This window comes from Cinclus cinclus, chromosome 29, assembly GCF_963662255.1.
Source record: "Cinclus cinclus chromosome 29, bCinCin1.1, whole genome shotgun sequence".
Lineage (NCBI taxonomy): Eukaryota > Metazoa > Chordata > Aves > Passeriformes > Cinclidae > Cinclus > Cinclus cinclus.
Genome location: NC_085074.1, coordinates 4,555,753 through 4,577,820, shown reverse-complemented (window position 1 = coordinate 4,577,820; position 22,068 = coordinate 4,555,753). Strand labels below are relative to the sequence as shown.

General features: G+C 57.6%; 1 protein-coding gene across 1 annotated transcript; it reads right to left on the bottom strand.

Annotated features, from left to right (window-relative positions):
• Positions 1–700: 700 nt before the first annotated feature.
• On the bottom strand, positions 701–16,783 carry TACC1 (transforming acidic coiled-coil containing protein 1). The gene is made up of 12 exons (XM_062510583.1): positions 16,608–16,783; positions 8,930–8,965; positions 7,220–7,280; positions 6,886–7,004; positions 5,207–5,264; positions 3,279–3,401; positions 3,037–3,113; positions 2,616–2,659; positions 2,355–2,515; positions 2,022–2,128; positions 1,334–1,454; positions 701–914 (listed from the first exon to the last, which is right to left on the bottom strand). The coding sequence occupies exons 1-12, from the start codon at positions 16,781–16,783 to the stop codon at positions 846–848; spliced, it is 1,152 nt and encodes a 383-aa protein (XP_062366567.1). The 3' UTR covers positions 701–845.
• Positions 16,784–22,068: the final 5,285 nt, after the last annotated feature.

Sequence of the window (22,068 nt, the reverse complement as noted above, 5' to 3'; positions counted from 1 at the left end):
CCACTGCAGCTGCTGCAGTACCCACAGGGCAGCTCGGGGTTCATTTCCTTCCTCCTGCAGCCTCTGAAATGGGGCCCTGATCTCACCACGGCACAGGGAGCCAACAGCACCGGCCCTGGCTTTGCACATGTCCAACACCAGGTCACCCAGAGCTGATGTGACTGTGTCAGTGCCCTGGGGGGAACAAGTCATGCCTCGTGTCAGCACCGTGCCTGACTACAAGGAGTGAGCAGAGAGCCCAAGTGCCCAAAAATGCTCATAAAGTGCACGAATGCAGAGATGTCAGCTCCCTTCCCCTGAGGCTGGCACAGCCAGGGACAGGGAGATGCTGTGCTGTGCTTCACCCACGAACCAGAGAGCAGCCCTCCCAGTGCCAGGTCCCCTTCCCCAGAGCAAGAGCCAGCAGGTCCCCCCCTGCCATCACCCACGTCCCAGGGCAGGACCTACCCCCTGGCTGGACCTGTTCTGCTGAGCACGCGAGGACAAGAAGAGACAGAGAGTGTGGTGGGGACACAGCTAGACCCAGCCCAGGAAGGGGGACAGAGCCCAGGGCGTCACCTGCCACCCGAGAGGTGGCATTGGTGCAGAGGGACAGCGTGGGAGGGACACACAGGCCCAGGCTGAGCACAGGATCCCCAGGCTGACTGCAGGGATCCCAGCCCCAGAGCTGTGGGAAGCACATGGGGAGAGGGAGGGGAGCAGCTCTGCTCGGGAGCCACAGGTCCAGCAGCCAAGCTGGACACGAGAGCTTTTCTGCAGGGACTCCGGGGGTAAGGCAAGGTGCTCAACGTCACGAGAAAAGCAGCCAAGTGCAGAGTGCAGGGCTGACAGAGGGGTGCTGAGGCTCAGTCTGACTTTCCCAGTTTCGCTATCAGCTCATCGCAGATCTTGGTCAGCTCCTCAATCTCCTGGTTCTGGAAAAAAAGCAGATCTTGGGGACCTGTGTGGTGGCACAGGGAGGGGATAACATCTGGGCCCATCTGCCGTGAAGCATGCATGGGACAGGGTGGCCAGCTCCTCCACCTGGCCCTGCAACTGCTCCTCTGTGCACCCAGGCACTGTGCTCACCCCGTGCTCCTCATCCCAGCCAGACCTGCACAGATCTGCAGCAACCCAGCCCCAGCCCACATCTCTGCAAACAGGCACTCGGAAGCCAGCAATGCCCATTCTGCCCAAAAAAATCCAAACCAACCCCACAAAACACAAAAAAAACCCCGAGCAAACAAAAAAAATACCCCAAAAAACCAAACCCACAGAAACCCCTTCTGCACCAGAAATCTGGAGGATGCTCAGGGCAGCAAGAGGAGCTGCTGGCAGGGTGCAGGTGTGTTACCTTCTGCTGCAGGGTTCTCTCCAGGGACTCCACCTTCATCTGCTCCTTGCGCAGCCCCGCGTGCAGCGCCGCGCTCTCCGCCTTGGCCTTGGTGCGCACCTGGGCAATCTCCTCGTTGGCTCTGGGGGATGGACAGGGGCCAGGGGCCAGGTCAGGGCAGGGCAGGGCAGGCAGGAGCATCACATCAGCGTGAGGCTGTGCAGAACCTGGCTCTGCTCGCCTGGGTACAATAGAGGGGGTTTGCCCATATGGAAACTGGATGAGATGGGGTTAATTCAGCTCCTCTGAGCCCCTGGACAAAACTCTGCTCTTTGAGTGCCAAGCCAAGCCCGTTCAGCACCCACTGCACTCGGGGTTATGTGTGCTGCTGAGCTCCTGCTCATCAGCTGAGCCCCAGGGCTGCACAGCCCCTTCACGTACCACGAACACGAGCACTCTGAAAGACGGGAGCTTGGTAAGTGACCATAAATAGACCGTGAATCTCAGATTCTCCATTAAAAAATAAATAAGCAGAGATCAGAGAATGCATTCAGGGATTTGCTCTGCCTTGCTTAGAGACACTTGAGCCCGAGGTTGCAAAATGCAGCTTTTCACATCATTCAGCTCCTGCCTTCCAGCCTTGGAAAGCAAATGAAACCGCTTCCCTACAAGGTCTGCAAACACCCAGCAATCTCATGCATGTCCTTACTTGTCTAATTTTTCTTCTGCATGGACTTTCAGGGCCTGGTATCGCTGCTCTTCCTGCTTGACACGTGTTAGATAATCTTGAGCACATTTCTTCAGAGCTTCTTCATTCTGAAAAAGAAAGTGCATCCATCTGCATTGGGACTGGGCACAAAGACATTGCTCTGACAGGATGACAGATACTGTTCTGAGTGTAAGAAAAAGGTTTTTATAAAAAACAACTTCTGCTGGGGCCCTTATCCAGCTCAGCAGCACAGAAACACAGAGTGTGACTGCACAGGAACCCTGTGTCCAGGGACCAGAGCTGCAGGGAGACACAGAAAAAAAAGGTAAGGACCTTCTTAAATCCTTCCAGGACACCCTTCAGGTTTTCATATCTCCTGAACAGATCTGACAGGGACCTCTCCACTGAGTTCAGGTCTGCCAGAGCCTGGTCCTTTTCCATCGTGAGCTGCTGCAGGTTCTTCTGAGATGTCATATTTGTCCTCTGCTCATCCTCTGGGATGGAGAACAAACAACAAGGACAAGGTGACTGAGTGAGGACAGCTGTGGCAGCTGTTTCCTGCCCCGCACACCTGGCCAGGTGACAGCACCTTACCTATCATCTGGGCAATGGTCTTCTCATACTCGGCCACGATTTTCCTAGAAGGAAGAGAGAAAAAACAGGTGAGAGGCCACTGATTTTGGGGACAAACACTCCAGCTTCACTGGCAGCCATCTGCCCCACAGGAGGCCCTGCTGGGCCATGTCCTGTCACCACTGCACCCCCACAGGAGCACGGTGACGAGCCCAGATGTTGGGGCTGCACCACAGATGTTGGGGCTGGAACATCCATCAGTGCTGCTTCCATGGCCTCTGCCACTGGGGCTGGCACAGCTCACGGGATTTTATTTCTGCAGCAAAGGAACGAGCAGGTTTGCAGAGCACCAGCACTAAGAGGACATTTCTGCCAAGACACCCCACCCTGCGTCACCCCTTAGATCCTACTCAGCCTCCTCCTGCCAGGGCACAGCTCCTACCTCATCTCCAGCACCTCCTGACGGCTCTCCTCGTATTTCTTCTTCCACTCGTTTGCCTCGATCTCCTTGGTGATTATCTGGGTTGCAGCAGATACGGGACCCTTGGGATGTGCTCTGAGGGGTTTCCCCTCTCTGTCCCATGCAGTGGATCAGATCCCCCCTCCCAGGCAGAGCAGAGCTGCCCCTGCTCCCCCGTGGGGAGGTGCAGCCCTAAGGGCCAGGGACAAGGACAGGGCTGTTACCTCCTCTCTGATGAGTGTGAGCACTGCTGCCTTCTCGGACTCGCTGAGGCAGATGCCAGCCAGGGGACTCTCACTCCTGCTCACGCTGGGGCACTTGTCCATGGGGCACAGCCCGGGGCTGTCCTGGGGAATTACCCAACTGGGATGTTGGGGGGATGTTTTTTTCTTTTCACCCACCTCCCCTATTTGGAATGCTCTCCCCTATTTTATCAGCATCTGCACTTCCCTTTTGGAACACACAGAGCCCAGAGCCTGCATCTGACACCTGGCAGAGCATGTGTGAGGTTTCAGTGCCTTCCCTTGCCAGGAACCAGGAGCATGTAATAGGACATGAACTGCCCCAGGGATACCCCAAATATCCCAAAAGGGAGATGTGCTCACATCCAACCTCGCTTATCCCATGGCTGGTTTAAAAATCTCCCCAGCCTGGAGGGTCTTTGCTGACTGTGCAGGGGTGGTCTGCAGGGTCCGGGCTGCCTGTCTCCAACAGGACAACACTGCAGCTGATGTACTCAAATTGCTGCTGGCAGCTGCAGGGACATTTCCCGGGCCTTGCTGATCACCCAAACGCCCAAGGAAGCTGTGGGGGAAGCAGACTTCACCCCTCTGCAGAGCAGGGGTCCAAGGGACAGCCCCACTCATCCCTGGTACTCCAGGTGTCCAGGAGAGCTCTGAAATAGAGATCCAGGTACCCTCCTGTTGCCATTTTGGGTGCCTCTACAAGGGCTGGGGTGGTTGTGCCCCCATTGTTCAGTTTTCCTTTCCCAAAGCCCAGCTCCCGTGCAGCAGAGCTGCAGCACAGACACAGCCCGGGGCAGGGCTCGGCCCCGTGGTGCAGGGGCTGACACTGCCTGTTCCTCCTTGCATCACCCAGACAAGTGACAGCCACGCAGCATCTCCCTGAGAACGGCTGCCAGCCCGTGAACAGAGAAGTGCTGGGAGGAAGGAGGCAGCCTGCTCCTCTGCTTGTGGAAATGAGAGCACTGGAGCACTTCTCCCCTCCCTTCCCCTCCTCCCCAGAGCTTCAGCTGCTGCTCAGTTCCAGCTCCCTGAGCCCTTCGTGGCTCTCACAGCTCTGCTGCAGCCACGGCCGAGGTGGGAGCCACCCCCGGGGCAGGTTTGGGGCTGGGCACCCCAACACTGAGGAGGTTCAGCCCGGTGTGGTTTGGCAGCAGCCTTCCACAGTATCTCCCAAAAGCAGGCGCACACCTGAGCACCTGCAGGTACCTTAGGGGTGACACCAGCCTGTCCAGGCTCTCCTGGGCACCAAATGACAGGTTCACTTTGCCTCACGTCCTTGTGGGGCTCAGCACAGGGGAGTTGGTTTTGCTGAGGTTGTTAATCTCATTGTCATCTGCTTGTCAACTCAAGCAGCTTTGGCCAGGAGCTGCTAAGCTGGCACGGGGTGTCCCCACAGCAGAGAGGTCTTGGGGCTCCTGGGGCATGTCAGGGGTGTCCCAGCACCGGGGTGCTGCTGCTGGGCTGCCAGGGTCAGTGTGGCTGCAGAGCCAGGGCTGTTTTACTCTTCTCCCATCTCTGCTGTCAGCTCTTTCCTGAGAGCAGGGTAGAGGATCCCTTGTAGGAAGCACCAGTGCCCCTGGGCCATCAGAACCAGCCTGGACACTCCATCAGACACAACCAGTGCCCAGCAGCTCGTCCCCTCCCCACGGTCCCCTCTGTCCCCCTCCCCATCCTTCAGCCAATTTCCAGAGCAGCCCTGGCTCTGCACTGCTCCTGCTCTGTCCCCAGCATCCCTCCCTCCCTCCCTCCCTCCCCACAGCCCACCCAGGAGGGATCAGCCTCTGCCAGGCTCCTCCAGGCCTGCTGGGAAATCTCTGCTATTTTTATCAAGTCCCTGCGTGGGTTTGTCAAGAATTTTACCTCCCCAAGAAACTCGTTTCAGAAAGGAAAAAGCGAGAGGCACTCACAGGGAAGATGCCAGGCCCTCCCTTTTCCATCTGCTTGCAGATCTCCTTTTCAAAACCTAAAGACAATTAAACACAACCTTTTATTGATTTGGAAACAGCACCCTGGGCACATGCAGAGACGTAGGAGGGTACCTCTGAGCCTCTCCATCCCCTGAGCTCCCCCTCCCAAAGGCATCTTTGCCCCCAGCTCTTGCCCTTGCATGGAATCATTTTGGCTGGAAAAGCTCTCCAAGACCATCGAGTCCCAGCACTGCTGAAGTCACCATTGAACCCCGTCCCCAGGTGCCACAACGGGCACCCTGCCAGCCCTCCTTGGAGTGGAAGCCAAGACTCCCCTCTGGTGGCAGCTCAGCTGTGCCCATGTCCCCAGGGCTGCCTCCTGTCCCTGAGGCCACAGGAAGGTGCCCAGGACGTCCTGCAGGATGCTGGAACAGAGAGCTGCTCACACCACTCCCAAAAGCACGAACATCAGCCTGTGCCAGCCAGTCCCAACACCCTCCAAAGGACCTGCCACACGGCCCTGCTGCTCTGAACAGCACAGAGGAGATAAAAACCATCTGCAAGCCATGGGACACCCTGACCTGCAGGAGGGACACCCCGACCCTCTGCTGCCTCACATAGCATGAGGGGTGATTTATGGGCTGCAGACACGATTCGTGTGCTAAGCAGGCAGAGAAAAGTGTATTTAGAGAGCTCAGCTTGGAGAGGAAGGAGGCAATGGAACACTGGTGCCTGCAGCTGCACCCACAGCTCCCATCCAAAGCTGCAGAGAGCACCGAGCCCATGCACCAGCCTGGCCCTCTGGGACCAGCAGCATGAAATAAACCCTGCCAGCCTCTCCCTTGACTGTAGGACCCTCCTCCCAGAGCACAAAGAACCATTCTCCATGGAGCTGGCAGCCCAGCACAGCCATCAGGAGAAATGATTAATGGGTCCCTGCAGAGGGGAGGGCTGCAACCCCCCCGTGGTGATCTCTCCTGCTTGCATCTAGGACTTGGCTATTGATTAAATGTCATGTTGCCTGGCCTTTAATTATTTTGTAATGGTTTGGTCAGAGAGGTAATTACGTGGGAAACTGACAGCAGAATTCCAGCAGGAGCAGTAATTGGGGTCTCTGTGGGCATTTCTGAGATCTCCATCAACCACAGCCCCTGTACTGGGACACCAAGTCCTGGCAGCTCTGCTCCAGGCACAGGCTCTGAGCCGGGAGCCTGCAGCCCAGGAGCCAGGATGCTCTGGAGGGTGGAGAATGGCTCTGCTCAGCTCCCAGCTCAGCACTGAGCACTGGTGGCAGGGAGCACCAGCGGAGGGAACCTCGTGCCTGAGCCACATCCCACTGCAGCATTGTGGGGAGAGTGCTCTGCACCCAAAGTCTAAACAAACACAGCCTGGACCATCATTTCCCATGCTGGAAATAGTGCAGGAAAGCAGTGGCAGGTTCCATTAGAACCTGCAGCAGCCTTTAGCCCCGTCAATGTCAATAAACTCTGATGAGGCTGCACTGCCTCAACAGCACCAGCTCCTTGCTGGAGGCTGCAGAGACTCCCTGGCTGCAGCCACAGCTCATTCCCAGAGCTGAAGGCAGCCAGGACTCCTCACCTGCCTCTGGCCTGTGCTTCCCTGCAGGAACGGGGACGTTGGAGCACTCAAAGTACTCCAGGTCATCTTCTGGCTCAGCCTTCTTCTCCAGCCCGGCTGCTTTCTGCGTGCAGGTGGTGGAGGCCAACTTCTCCTCATCAGTGGCACGTCCATCCCGATTTGTAATATCTGGGATTTCTGAGATTAACACTCCTTCATCCTGCAGGATCAAAGTATGCAGTTAAGCAAGATCTGCAAAGATCAAGCCACCAGGTGAGCTGCTGGATACTCCAAATCCACTGTGCTGCTCCCCACCAGCCCTCCTCCCTACCTTCCCATCAGCAACTGCCCACAGGGAAGACGCCAGCCTGAAGCTCAGCTCTCCCCACCATCATCCCAGCATCCCCACAGCTCTGGGGATGAGATTCCACATACCTGAGTGCTGATGTCCAGGACCAGGGGCTGCGCCTCGTGCTGCTTCACCTTGCAGCCGCTCCTGCAGGAGAGAGAAGTAGCAGCTGAGGAGGGGTCAGGGGCAGTGCAGGGGATGCAGGGGCACGTGGGAGACAGCCCAAGCAGGGGGAGGCAGTCCCAGCACCAGCGTTGCACCCACCACGTGCCAGCACCCCACTCACCAGTGAACACCGAGGCACAGCAGGTTCTGCAAGGAACAGAAGGAACAGGCAAACAAAAGACACGACTACATAGAAGTTGGGTTTGTCTGTGAGGTGTTTATTCCTGAGGAAGGTAAGGAGCAGAGCAAGGGCCCCAAGGGGCTGATGGCAAGGGAGGCACTGCCAAGGAGCTGCTGAAGGAGGATCTCCCTCGCTGCGCCCTCGCCCTGCGTGTCCAGCACAGCAGCACCCGAGCTCCAGGGCAGGTCCATTTTCTGCAGGAAGAACCACGTCCAGGCTGTCCCGTGCCCTGTCCCTGCAGCTGGAAGTTTCTCTGGGACTTCTCCACAGCATCCACATCTCCCATGTGAGTCAGACCCACACAGCCAGGGCAAGGTCCTGAGCCTCGAACAAACTCCGCCTGGCACAAACGCTGGCCCAAGGACAAGGGCCCCTTGGGCGGCAAGTTGAGCTCAAGCTGGTCTTGCAGGTGGTCCCCTTGCCCTCCAGTGAGGAGGCTGAACCTGGAACTTCATCCCGGGTTCCTGAAGACACCCAGCAGAGGCCATCAGCACAGGACTGCAGGCACGGCCGTACACCGGGCACCAGCACAGGCACGGTCCCCGTGGCAGGGGGACAGTGGGTGGGACAGCACGAGCTCTTCTCCTGCATCTCACCCCCTCACACTCCACACTCAGGGATCTCCCAGGCTCGTGGCCACGTCTGACCCCTCAGAAGATGCTTGCTGAGCTGGAACAGCCCCTGATGGACCTGGGGAGGGATCCCAGCTTCCAGACACGGCACTCCCCATGGCAGGGACACGGGCAGGGCTCGAGCAGGACTGCAGCGAGCTGTTCCCAGGTTTATGGAACTGCCCCCACCCACTGCCCCCTCCAGCCCCCCGTCCCATGGCACACATGCAGAGCAGAGCACAGGGAGCAGCGTGCTGTGGCACACAGAGCTGTCTTTGCTGCCCTGCACGCCTTGCTCACACTGAGGAGTCACTCTGGACTGTTCTCCCTCATGCCCTGCCACAAGCAAGTCAAACTTGTCCTGTCCTCGCCTTCCTCTTTTCTGCACCCTCTCCTGTGCCAGGGTTATCCCATCACCTGGCAGCTGGTTTGAGTCCCCCCCCCTCCCCCAGCACCAAGAAAACAGCTCTGCACAAAAACCTGCTGTCCCCCCATTAGCTGAAGGTTTTGAGCACTTGCCCACCATCAGAAGATGCTGCAGGCAGCATGCTGCGAGGACAAGCACGGGCATGTGCCTCCAGTGCAGCTCAGCTCAGCTCAGCTCAGCTCAGCTCAGTTCAGCTCAGCTCTCCTCCTCTCCCTCACTCCCAGGCACTCACCAGGCCAGGCCACCCTGGGGACCCTGCCAAGGGCTGCGGGACACAAACCAGACAGCAGAGAGCACAAGTCAAAGGGCAGAAGGAGCCAGCATGCCATGGAGACGAGTGGGGCAGCACACACCCAGAGAGAGGACAAAAACAGCAAAGGAAAAGAAAAGGAATACAGGAGAGAGTACTTACAACAGAAAACAGAGAAATTTCACTTGCTCAGTAGTCCTGATGCACCAAAGCATGGACAGGGAGAGAGAGAGACAGACAGATGGAGAGAAGAAGAGTGTGTGAAAAGACCTGGGTGTCAACTTGGCCTTTGGGAAGGCACACACACACACGGGATGCTCTGATCCTGCACTTGCTATCCACAGCAGTGGGGTGAGATCCAAACACAACCCTCACTGCCAGGGCAGCATCCTGCTGCCTGTGCTGCTCCCAGGTAACAGAGAGCAAGCAGAGAATTCCTGCTGCCTCCCCTCCCCAATGACTCTGCTCACCCACAGCCACACATGGGAACACCAGCTCTTAAAAAATGTGTATCTACTCTCTGCAAAGTATTTCCTGGACAAAAACATTCAACACAGCCTGATTGTTGCCTGTGAGGTTTTCTCATTCTCTGTAAAAAACCACTATCTAATTTTCTCACTAGAGAATCAGACAGAATCTTACCCATCCAACCTGTTCTCTTTCTCTGACATAAAACACAAATTCAGTGGCAGCTCACAAAATGTCTCAGCTACATTTGACCAACCACACCTGCATCCACCAGCTCCTGCACATCCCCAGAGTCCAGCAAACACAAGAGCTCCAGCCTCCACTCCGGGTTTCTTCTGACTCCATATCTACACCTTGGCCCAGCTGGGCCCCCGAGGGGTTTCCAAAGAGGTGATCCTGCAAGCGGCTCCCAGTGCAGCCTTTCCTGCCCTGCCTGGCACTCAGGACACTGGCACTGCCCCAGAACAGTCCCTCCCCTGGCGCTGCCAGGCACAGGGGAGCTGCCAACAGCTGGGACAACAGGCAGATGGAACTGAGGCACCAGCAGGACCTCAGGTGCACGGGGCTCACTCAGGAGGCACCAGGGCAGGAGCACTCCCACCACCATAACCATCTCCACCATCACCATCACCACCATCACCAGCAGCAGCTCTGCCAGCCCGCAGGGAGAACAGAGGGGGCTGCAGCTCTGCACACACTGGCACTCACGTTATCAGGCGTGACTTGGGCTTCTTGGGAGAGTCTCTGCCTTTCAGGGCATCCTCCTGCATCTCCAGTGTCTGAGACTCGAGGATTTCATTGAGGCTGTTGTCTGCAGTGGAGCAGGAGTCAGCATCGGTGCTGGCAAGGGTCTTGGTGGGCTTGAATGGATCCATGGAGTCAAAGTTATCAGGGTCAAACTGGTAAGAGCCCTTGGGGACAACTGGAGAATTTTGCATTGCTGAGCTGCCACTGTGAGAGTTGAGGCCGGGGCTGTCCCAGCTCGTGGGACCCAGCTGGGAGGAGCCCCGAGGCTCTGTGGGACCCCTCTCCACATCCTCAGCTGCTTTCTTGGGGGACTCTCTGTGTCTCTTCGGTGTCAGCTTGCTGGCTGGGATCCTGCTGCCCCTCCTGGGTGAAGCTGGCTTGGCCTCCACACTCTCTCTAGCCTCTGTAAAATCAGCCCCAGGTTTTGGGACCTGCCCTGGGGCCTCCAGAGCCGGGTCCCCCCCCAGCTCAGCAGGATGGGGAAGGTGTTTGGGAAGGCTCTGCAGCTGGCAGGCCCCTGCCGTGAAGGGGTTCACGCTCCTGTCATGAGGCTCAGGGTCAAGCTGGCAGGATGCTTGGGTCTCCTCTGTGTTTTCATCTGTTTTCCTCCCCAGTGAAGGTGTTTTCCCTTTCCCGAGCTGCTCCTGTGCCAGGGCATCAGCCCTCGGCTCCACCAGCCCCGTGGCAGTGTCCTCTGTGTCCCCTCCTGGCATGGCCCGCTCCCAGGTGGCAGTGCCCACATGGGGCACGGGGGCTGGCTCCACGGTGGGGTGCCCAGGGTCAGCCTTGCAGCCCAGCCCAGCCAAGGGCTGCATCAGGGCCGAGTGTTCGGGGTCAGTTTCCCCTTTAGCATCCAAACTGGCTTTAGGGGCTCCAATCTCTGGCTGAGCCTCATCTTTGGGGTGCTTCCCAGGCGAGCTGTCCCCTACCAGCTGGTCACCATGGCCACCTGGCGCTGAAAAGATAAAAGGAGATGGTTAAACCCCGACCTGCGGTGCACTCCATGCCAGAGGGCTTTCTGCTCCCTCCTCACAGCTGCTCCAGGGTCGGATTTTATGGGGGATCCACTGACTCACAACTCACCCTCCCTCCTGCCAGAGGACAGGGTGCCACTGCTCACTTGGGCAGAGAGTTCAAATTAGTGAGAAGAGTTCAGGGATGCACAAGAGACAACACCACAAAATGTGAATAAGCAGGCCCCAGGGAAAAGGGGAACGGGCAGGTGTGCTCACTGCACGAGCAGCAACAGGCTGCAGGAGGGATCTGGGGGTCACCCAGTGCTGGGGCTGCAGAGCTGGGCATGCACCAGGCAGGAGAAGCTGCCTGACACAAGCTGATTCTCCACTTGCAGAAATCCTGCTGCAGTCACACCAGGCTCTCCACACTGCTGTAAGCATCCTCTAATGACAAATCCTGATCCATGACTTAATCATCTTTACTGCAATCCTTTCCCTTCAATCCTTTTACTCTTTAATCTTTTCTTTGAAATCAAGGGATGGAGAAGACACTTTATCTACTGGGCACCCTGAAAGCTGCACCCACTGAGCACCCAGAGCTAGGCTTGTGGTGCAGGTGTGCCAAGGCACAAGAGGAGAGCATCTGGTGTTTCTCCTGCACCTCAACCAGGGACAATTGCAGACTCCTGGGAGAGGCCAAACAGGATTCTGGGATGCCCAGCACCCATCAGGGAGCCTGTGGCACCTGCAGCCCTCACAGGCACCTTTCTGGGGAGACACAGCCCAGCCAGGTCCTCCAAGGGCAGAACAGAACCAGTGCTCTCCCAAGGACCAAACTGGTTTGAAAACCTGGCTGGGAAGAGCAGCCAGGGTGATGAAGAGCTTGTGCCAGGGAAATCTGCCTGTCCCTGCCCCAGCCCTGCCCTGGCCCAGAGGTAACAGCTGCAGAGGGAAATCACCTCGAGCACCCCTCCTCATTTGACCAACCCCTGCTCCCAACAGACCCCCCTCCCCGAGAAGCCAGGAGAGGTTTTTCCTATCACCAGGCATTTGCAAACAGCTCATGTGTGCTGGTAACAGGGAAAGTCACAGGCTGGCAGTGGGAAAGGGAATCAGGCAAATATCTGGTCCCAGGACTAATCCAGGACATGGAGCCAACAATCCTGACTCAGTTGATGGCTCGTGGTTAGCATAATTGATCCCCAGAATGCTACAAGCCATGAAAATGAATCATGAGGGTCTGTGTCCTCCCTGAGACTGCAAAAATGCTTCCTCCGACTGCAAAAAATGCTCCCTCCAAGTAGACGTTGCCTTGATGCCCCAGAAAATGCATCAGTAAACACAAATCCAGTGGATGAGTACTTGGAGTGCAGCCAGGAAACAGTCTGAGGCAGCGCCTGGCAGGCCTTCCCATCATTAGGAACCAGGAAAACCTCCTTAACAGACCCCAAAGAAAACTTTATTACACTTGCTGTGCTGCTCAGCTGTTTGAAGCCTTCCTGAGACAGCCCTGAATAGAAGAGCAGACTTCAAAGTCAGGGCCAAAGGACTATTTAAGTGCATTTTGCGTTCCCAGCAGAAGGTTTGGCAGCTGCTGTTCTCACGGACGTGAGCCCATCCTGGTTTCTAACCCAAGCAATGAGTAATTACTTCTTGAATAACAAGCAGTCTGCACACAAACCACCTCTCCACGCTGTGGTGGCTACAGGGTGGGGAGGAAAGGAGCGGTGGCCGTAGCTCAGAATCGTTCTCAAACAAAAATCAGAACAACCCACCCAGGATCTTCAGTTTTGCGAGTCCCTCATTTTCTGCATCCAAGAGTGCCCAGCCACTGACCCCCTCCTGCAGCACAGCCCACCCCCCAGCCAGTCTGAGAGCAAAGGAACCAGGACATACTGGGAGATATACAGGTAAAGGGCAGCTCAGGTGCTCGCCTATGGTTTTGGAAATCTTTTGCAGCAGAAATGTCCCTCCTGCAAGCTCAGGGGGGTTTCCCCTAGATCCTCCCCCTCTACATTTCTTCTGCCTCCAATGCAGCATAAGGGGAATGTGTGTTCCTGGGGGAAAAATTGCACAGGATGCAGAAAACAGTGGCCTGAAGGGCCTGCGGTGCACAGAAAGAGCCAAGCTCTCTGCTCCAACCCCAGCATCAGCACTGGCCATAGCTCAGTGCAGCCCAGGCTCTCCCCCTGGGGAGCAGAGCCCTCCCCAGCCCTGCACGCTGCCTGCATTTCTCCCTGCTCCTGCTGTGTGTGCTCCACCATCCCAGCTCCCCCAGCATCCCAGCTCCCCCAGCATCCCAGCTCCCCCAGCATCCCAGCTCCCCCACCATCCCAGCTCCCCCACCATCCCAGCCAGTCACGGTGTGAGCAGCAGTGCTGGCTCTGCACATACATGGCTCCTGCCAAGGAATCCAGCTTGTCACCCACTCCTGCAGCTGTCCCCCAGCCCTCTCACTGTTCAAATCCTCCTTCTGGGCCAAAACTGTGCTGATCACCCCAGGAGAAGGCAGGCTGGTAGCCACGGGCCGCACACAGCTCTGGCCCTCAGACCAGCCCTTCCCACAGGTATCCCAGCAGGTGAGGTAAGGAACTGCAGCGTCCTGGAAAGGTGACCTCGAGCTCTCCCATTCCATCTCTGGCACTGCGCCCTGCAGTGGGGGACAGTTTAGTCCCAGCATGAAAAGGGACACTGTCAGTCCCAAACACACACCAAGCACAGGGTGTGCTGGATCTCAGGAACTGCGGTTCAGGCTGCAAACCTGCTCCACATCAAGGTGAGTACCTGGAGGGGATGCTACAAAGTGAAAGCAGAGATTTTTTACTTTCTAAAGAAAAACAGACAGGACAGTCTGGCACCACAGTAATAGACACTTTGTGCCTCTGCATTACAATTGCTTTGCTCGTCTTCCTCGGGCAGAAATTAAACACAAACACCGACTTAAACAGCTTTCCAACATGCCATCCCTCAAACGAACCAGGAGCACTGGGCAGCGCTGCAAGGCCAAGGCTCAGAGCCCCTTCCATCCCCCAGGCAGCGCCAGGAGAAGCAGCAGCAGCGATCCCTGCCTGGCCCGTGCCCGGCACGGGCAGAACAACCCCTCAGCCCAGGGCAGGGCCCGCTGTGACTCACACGCTTCTCTGTCTCAGCACAGGATATCTGCTCCTACACCCAGCTCAGTCCTACATCTCTCTTTTCCTCTTTTGGCTTTCGTTTAACAGCCGTTGATCTATTTTTAAATCCATTCTGTTGAGAATTAGCATACCGGCAAACGATGCTGCTAACGCACCGGAAAACACGTGCCCTGCATCAGCCTGCTCCCAGCACCGATGGCTCTAGATTTGCTGCTTCTGCTCATTTCCTTGTGCAAAATACCTACTGGCAGATGACTGGAGATAACCTGAGCAAGAATGGGACAGAATTAGTCCCACCATCTGAGACAGCAAGAGTAAACTGAGTGATCCTGAGCGGTCATAAACCCTCACTCCAAGGCTGAAGTTTTGTCCCCAAGGGCAGGGTTTAACACACCCAGGTCACCTCTTGGCTGTGCCTGGAGCCCTGGAGTCACAGCTACTGTCATTCCTCACGCTATTTATTCCCAAGGCAGGATGAGACTGCAGCTACACAGCAGACAGTGCCTGCAGACAGTGCCTGCTGCCCGCTGTCCCTCGAGGCCAGGGGTGCTGTGCCTGTCCTCAGGCCCAGCTCTGGCACTGCCCCCACACACCCCAGCACTGCCAGCAGCAGTTCCCCAGGGACTGCAGGGCAGCAGCTCTCCTGGAGCTCACAAGCAGCCATTACGCTGCACGGGATTGTCTCCATCCCACTGCTGCTCCCGAGCTGCAGCCAGACCCGAGGATGCAGAGATGAGGCTTTAACACAGGGATTACATTGGTACAGAGGTGTAACAGCCCAGGGTGCCTCTGCACCCATCCTGCACACTGCAAACCCACCCACACCCAGACAATCCTTCCTCTCCACCATTCCAGACGAACTGAAAAGACACAGCCAGAGACATGGGCTGGGGAGGGCTGGGGCCAAGTCTGGTGGCACCACAGTTTGGCTCTGCCAGCTCCAACATCCCACTCTCTGCCAGCCAGCACAGAAAAACAGCTTTTGCAGGAGATCATGCCCTTGTCTCCAGAACACTGAGAGCTTTGTGTGCAGGAGCAGCTACTCCCTCACTGCTGAGCAGGAGCTGCTCATCCCAGGACAAGGGGCTCAGGCTCACATGGGAACAGTGACACCCTGGAGCCTGAAGCAATGTGCTTCCTTAAGCTGTGCCAGAAACGATCCTCCTACCTGCTGGGAAAGCCTTTTCATAGCCCTTTTTCCTGCCCCCCTCCCCAGGCATTATCCCCAAAGTATAGATATCACCCCTTCTTAAAAGGATTATTCCAAGAGCTGTGATTACTGGAAGCATGAACTGAGCACTCCCTCCATCACAGCAAACAAACACAAGTTTTCCACAGGGATGGATGAATGAACACCCAGATCCACCCCAACAGCAGAACAGCTCAGGACCCACCAGCAGAGGAAACCCAATGCAGTTAGAGCAGCTCCCTGCAAATTCTCAAAAAATGAGGTTTAGCAGCATTGAGCATGGGCAGCAGTTACACAGTGAAGACACCAGGCACCAACTCTGGGGAAAAAATGGCCTGTGCAATGAAACCCCTACCACTGACCAGCCTGGGGGACACAAACCTGGCATCTTGCCACTCCTGTTCAAGAGCCAGGGATGAGTGAGAAAGGTCCCACCAGCCAGCAGCAGTCAGGGCAGCCCCCAGGCTGCAGAGGAAGTGTCAGAGAAACATTTAAGTGATAAAGTAGTTCAACGGCATCCTCCATTCCTCTCAATCAACCCACTACAGCTCTTCGTGGAGCACCCAGCCCAGCCCTGGCATTTGAACTGTCCAGGCCTTTAACCACCAAAAGTGTGCAAGGCATTACTCAGCCAGAGAATTTTACTCCTTGGCCCCACCCTGCCTTTCTGCCAAAGGAGCAGGGCACCAAGAGCAGAAGGTGCACGCTGGCTCTTTACCTTGGGTCCCGGCCTCAGACTCTGGTGATCCTGGTGGCTCGCAGAACTCCTTGAGTGGCGAGCAGGTTGGTGTTTGTGCTTCAGGGGTCTCAAAATTATCAGTGGAGTCCGAGCTGCCGAGGGGGGGGAAAAGAGTGAGGAATTACTGCTTTCAAGGCTACCTCTGAAATCCTCCACAACGCCTACACGTCCAGCCAGGCGCAGACTGGCCGCGGGCATCCGGGGCGGCCACTCGCTCCTGTGCAGCGGGACACGCTAGCAAACGGAAAAGGGAGAGCAGGTGAAACATCATCGTGAGCAGCCCCTCCGTGCACCCCCAGCCCTGCGGGAGGGCTCCGCCAGCTCATTCCCGAGCTGAGCACGCAGCACGGGCCTCCAAGGACATGCAGCATCTCCCACGCGGCTCCGGAGGCTGCCGAGGGAAGCGAGCCCGGCTGCTCCGGCCCTGCGCTCCCCAGCATCCTCCAGAAGCAGCGCCCAGCCCCGGCCCCCGGCGCGGTGCGGGACCCCCGGCAGGCAGCGGCGAGCGGCAGCGAGGGGCGGAGGGCGAGAGGGGCGGGGAGGGCGCGCCCGCAGCCCCGCGTGGGTGCGGGCGCCGTGGCAGGGCGGGCAGGGGAAGGTGACTTGCCTGAAGCCGAGGGCCGAGCCCCCCGCCGGCGGCTCCCGGTCGTCCTCCTCGTCATCCTCCTCGGCGGCAGCGGCCCCGCCGTCCCCCTCCTCGGGGCTGCCCCCGCCCCGCACCGCCGACCAGGTCCAGCGGGCCCACTGCACCGGGGAGAGGATCTGCCAGGCGCTGAACGCCATCGGCCCCGCTGCTCTCCTCTCCTCTCCTCTCCGCTCCGTTCCTCTCCGCTCCCCGCCGGGCTCACTGCGGCCCCGCCGCCCGCATCGCGCCCCGCTCGCTGCGCTCGGGCCGCCCCCGCTCCGGGGAGCGCCCGCCCCCGGCACCGCCCGCCGGGAGGGGCCGGCCCGGAGCCCCCCCCCGCTGCCCCCCGCACCCTCGGCCGCGGGGGTGGACGCGGGGTTCCCCGATCGCCGCCCCTCCCGGCCGGAGGTGACAGCCGCCGCTTTTCTTTCCTGTGCGAACCCCCAAGTTCTCCTATTTCTGCCCAAAGGCGGGGCCGGGACGCATCGCTGTCACCCCTCGCGATGCTCTGCCTTCCCTCCCGCCACAGGGAGAGGACAGGGGACAGGGGACAGTGAAACCAGATCCCCGCCGGTTTGCCCCGCACTGATTTGGTTGCACCTGTGCTGTCACAGAGCCGGCAGGACACAGATTCTTTCCACTCTGGACGTGCCAGCGAAGACCCCGGGCAGGTGGGGAGGTGCTCTGGGGGTCAGGCAGCTCCCAGGAATCCGGGAACACTCGGTCCCACCCAGGGAAGGCTCACTCACCCCTTGGGAAGCCTTGCCCAGGAAAGAGGTTTCCCAGAGCTGAGGAGCCGAACAGAGGGAGCAGGGGCAGAGGGGAGGGAAACACCTGTCCTTTCCCTTTTCCAAGGAAATGCCGGCCTCAACAGCCCTGGCTGATGCTATATCCTTCCGTGGCAGCAAGTTTATTTATTTAATAAACTATTGTTGTTTAAAAATAACAGCCAGCAGTTCACATAGAAATCAACCTTGCTGGCCTCCCTCAGGAACTTTCCCTCAGGAACTTTTCCCCTAACGAGGGCTCCCACTCCCAAATTCATCACCTCCCACACGCTTGCTAGAGAGAGGACGATAAAGTTACTGACACCGAGCAGCGGCCGCAGCACCGTGAGGAATGTCCAGGGCTCTGGCAGCAGATCCATCACGGGCGGTGGCATTGCAGGCTCCGGACAGTTGGCAGCTCCCTGGAACCCTGACTGGCTTATCCCAGCGCCAGGAACAGGTGCCAGGGATGAGCTGGGAAATGGCAGACAGCTGTCCTGCTGTGAGACAAGCCCGCCTGCTGCAGAGAAGAGCTGCCGGCCCTCACTGGCCACACCAAGAGCTCCCATGGCAGGCTGAGCCCACGGCCCCGGGGCTTCCCCGTGAGTCATCAGCCAGCTCTGGGAGTTGGGAATGCCTCTGCATGGACAGAGAGGCCCCTGGGCCACAGCAGACCCGTCCATCTGGTCTGGCTGCCTCTGACACCAGCGTCTGTGGGAAGCTTCAAAGGGCTCATTCCTCACCTTTGAGCATCTCAAATAACCTCCCTGCAGGGATCCTTTCTCCCAAGCTTCCCTCTCTTATTAGTGTCCTTATTAGATATTTGTGTCATTCCTATATGCTTTTACTGCCCATCCTCTTGAAAAATCTCTTACCCCCTTCTGAAATACTCCTAAACTTCCCCAAAGATTTCTCTGGGTGAACCAAAGCTGAGGTGCTGCCACAGCTCAGTGGCAGGAGATGCACATGGGAACACCCCTGCACCATGCTGGCCCCCACGTCTCCAGGGCCTGGGGGACAAGGCCAGCACATTGGCCTGCTGCTGTGGCGAGCACACCGAGCAAGAGAAGCCTGCGTGACTCTTATTGAAGATTAGCCCAAAACCAGGAGTCTGAAGCAAAAGCAGAAGCTCAACATCCTGTCGCCCATGGCTGCCGTGAGCAGAGCACAGCCCACTTCCCTGCTCCAAAGCTGATTTCTGCAGATGAATTTTACATAAGATCCTCAGCGGGAGCCGCGCTGCAGCAGCCTGACCTCATCCTCCTCCTGCTCCCGCTTCCCCTTCCCACCTCCCACTGAACCCAAGGACCAGCAGCAGTGACGGCATCACCACGATGTGAGCAGCTGAGGAGCCCTGCCAGGGACAGAGAAACCGCACGGGGACAGAGGAACCCGAGCGCAGCAGCAGCAGCAGCGGCACTGGCACAGCAGCAGGAACGAGCCACTGCTGCAGAGGGGAAGGAGCTGTGTGTGACTGCGGGCTCCTGCAGCCCCCACTTGTTGGATGAGGGAACTGGTGCACAGGAAATCGTCAGGACCTGTATTTGCACAGGCTGTACACACACAGTGCATCCAGCAGGGACCCCCCACTCCCGCCCAGCACCCGGGGAAGGAGCCGGCAGGAGCAGGATCAGCAGGACTGAACCACGCTGGCTGCAGAGCTTCTGACTTGCAGGGCCCTGGGGCAGTGAGATACCAGAGCAGTGCAGGGGCAGAGCCTGCTTCCACTTGCTGTTCCTGATGAGCAATTAAGAAAATGCCTCGAGTGGCATTTTCCAGCTTGGCACCTGACCCAGCCTGGAAGCAGCACTGGCTGCAAATCACCACCGAGGAGATAACCTGACTTTGTCAGTCACACCGAGGGCTCTGCCTGCCAAACACTGCTTGGCACAGTCAGCAACACGCATCTCTGCAGAGCAGGGAGGGTGCTGACCTGTTTAAAACACCTGCCAGCAGTTTCCATCCACACAGTGAGGTGCAGCCCACGCAGGCAGCAGCTGGACGGGCTGTCCTTGGCACTGCTGTCACCTCCCTCAATGCTGTCACAGGACTCACTGTGCCAAGCCCTGCACACGCAGGGGCTCAGGGACAGGGGATGTATAGCTCATGGATGTCTCTGGCAGCTGAACCATCTAGAAACCCCACTCATGGTTTGCTCACTGCCTGGACTTTCCAGGAGGGGGAGAGCAGCAGCCCCTGCTGCACAGAGGACAGGTAGAGGCCCAAATGTTTTGGAACTAGAAGAGCCCTGTCATCACAGAAGCTGCAAAAAGAAGCAAAACCTTGCTTAGCTTTTCATGTCTATCCTTGCAGGAAGCCAGCTGCATCCAGGGATAACAGCTCTCATCCAGATGGGCCTTCCCTTCACACGGGGGATGAACTTCCTTCTGGCAGCAGTGCCTCTGACTGACCCCAAAATCACAGCATGCACAATTCCTCTCAGTGTTCCCACACCTAGGTCCCCAGAAAGGGTGCAGGGAATAACGCTGCAGAGCAGGAGCCACACAGCCACACCTGTGGAGTTTGGAGCTGCAGTGCCCCAGGCCTGAGGATGGTGTGCACCTGGAATTTCCCTTCTCAGCCTGTCATTGGGCAGGAGAACATCTATTTCTGGCTGCGAAGCTTTTCTGGGCACGGCACAGCAGCCAGTGCTGACATTTCTAGCTCAGAAACAGATCTTCTGTGGGGTTTCATTTCTCTTCTCCACTCCTGCCTCTGCTCCTCTGCAGTGGGGCTTTTCACTCCCCTGCCAGGACCAGGATCCAGCTCCCTGCAGGCAGTGCCAGGATGGGGCACAAGGACAGCAGGGGATGGTGGCAACAACCCAGAGATCAGCACTCAGAAAAAACATTAATTCATATTTCACTGCTGTGTAAATCTCCCCCACAGCTTGTAATAAGCACTTTAGTATTCATCTCCTCCAGGAAAGCAGGTCCAAGGTGTTTCAGGAGCATTTTTCTGTTGCTGCGTTTTATTCCAACCTATTCTATTGATCAGAGATCAGCATACCCTGCGTGCGGCAGCATCTGGAACATCCCGGGCGTTCCCCAGGTGCGGGAGCATCCCGGAGCATCCTCTAGGTGTGACAGCCCCACTGAGCATCTCCCGGGTGCAGCGGCATCCCCGGGAGCCCGGCAGGTTCTGCTCTCGCTAGAGGGCTCTCCAGGATGGGTTTCCGAGGGCTCTCCAGGATGTGTTTCCGAGGGCTCCCCAGATGTGTTTCCGAGGGCTCCCCAGATGTGTTTCCGAGGGCTCCCAGCCCTCCGGCCTCGGGAGAGCAGGGCTGGGGCTCCGCAGCTGCCGTGGGCTGCCCCTCGGAGCTCAGGGCTCTTTCTGCTTCTCCTGACTTTGGCAAAACCTCAGCCTGGACACCTCTGGGCGCAGCCCGGACCGAGCAGAACGTCACCAAATGCCCCGGAATTCAAGGCAGACAAAACCAACCCCCTCCCATCTCAGGCTCTGCCATCTGCTCGCCAGGGCACAGCAGGAGCCAGGGTGTCCCAGAGCCCCGGAGCTCCAGAGCGGTGCCCAGCGTGGGACAACGCTGCAGCACAGCTCCCCCGGGACCCTGCACGGCCTGGGATGTGACAGCTCCCATCGCTACACATTCCATCAGAACAGTGCTCCAGAAATAGAAATAAAGGACACAACTGTCACACACGAGCCTGGACACCAGCAGCCAGCCCCGGGCTCCAGCTGCCTTTCCCCAGCAGACTGCCAGCAAATGGATAAATACAGACATTTGTGGTTGCACTGAAAAGGACCGATGGGATAATGAATGCTCTGCTATTCCTGCATTTTGAAAATGCCAACCACAGCTTAATCTCGCTGATGCACTCGTGTGGGTGCAAGCTCGTTTCAAAAGGAACAGGCTCCAGCCCCATTTCCACACTGTGCCAGATGAGCACAAGCAGCTGCCTTCATCATGCAGCTTATTGACTCCCCCTTCAACTCCTTTGCTCCGTTTGCTAAAAATATCTGTGCTATGTGGCAGAAATGCTTTTATCAGGTGTTTGTCAGGCCTTAGATCCCCGAGTTTACTTCAGACTCAGTCATTCTGGGAATGCAGGCAGCACCTTAACCCATAACCTTGGGGGGCCAGCAGGAATGGGGACAGCAAAGAGTGAGGACAACAGCCAGGACAACGACCAGGAAGATGATAAAGGGCAGGAGGAACAAACCAAAGTTTGCTCAAGGTGGAGCAAACAGGTGGGAAGGAGAAACAGCTGAACGGGGCAGAAAGGAGCAACTGCAGCCACGCAGGGAACACTGGGATGGATTTTCCACCTGAGAACACCTCTAATGTCTAGGTAGGGGATGACTGCAGGGGAATAAAGGAAGGACAGAGCAGTTACAAGGGCAGAACGCACTTGTTTTCCTTGTCTGAGCCCCCTGTTTGCAAACAAACAGCCTTACAGGGCCCCCACTTCAAGAAAATATGTCTGTTCTCAACAATCTTTCAGTTGATTTACAGATAAGCTTCCCCTTTTCCTTCTGATCCCATCGTCTCCCCTTCAGATCCCAGTGCCCGAGCAGCTGGTGGGGAGCAGCTCCCCCAGCCCAGCCCCAGCTCCCCCCAGCCTGCAGAGCCCCAGGAGCCCCCACCCCACACCCCCAGACTGGGGGTACAGAGCACCCCAGCTTCCCTCCTGGGCTGAGCTGCAGCTGGAAGCTCT

Excerpts from the sequence above, each read along its gene's own strand:
- TACC1 (XM_062510583.1), bottom strand. The coding sequence starts at position 16,783 with ATGGCGTTCAGCGCCTGGCAGATCCTCTCCCCGGTGCAGTGGGCCCGC. Across the intron at positions 8,966-16,607 it reads GGCTCGGCCCTCGGCTTCAG|GACTACTGAGCAAGTGAAAT; the intron begins GCAAGTCACCTT and ends TTGGTGCATCAG. Across the intron at positions 3,402-5,206 it reads GAGGGCCTGGCATCTTCCCT|GACAGCCCCGGGCTGTGCCC; the intron begins GTGAGTGCCTCT and ends GTAATTCCCCAG.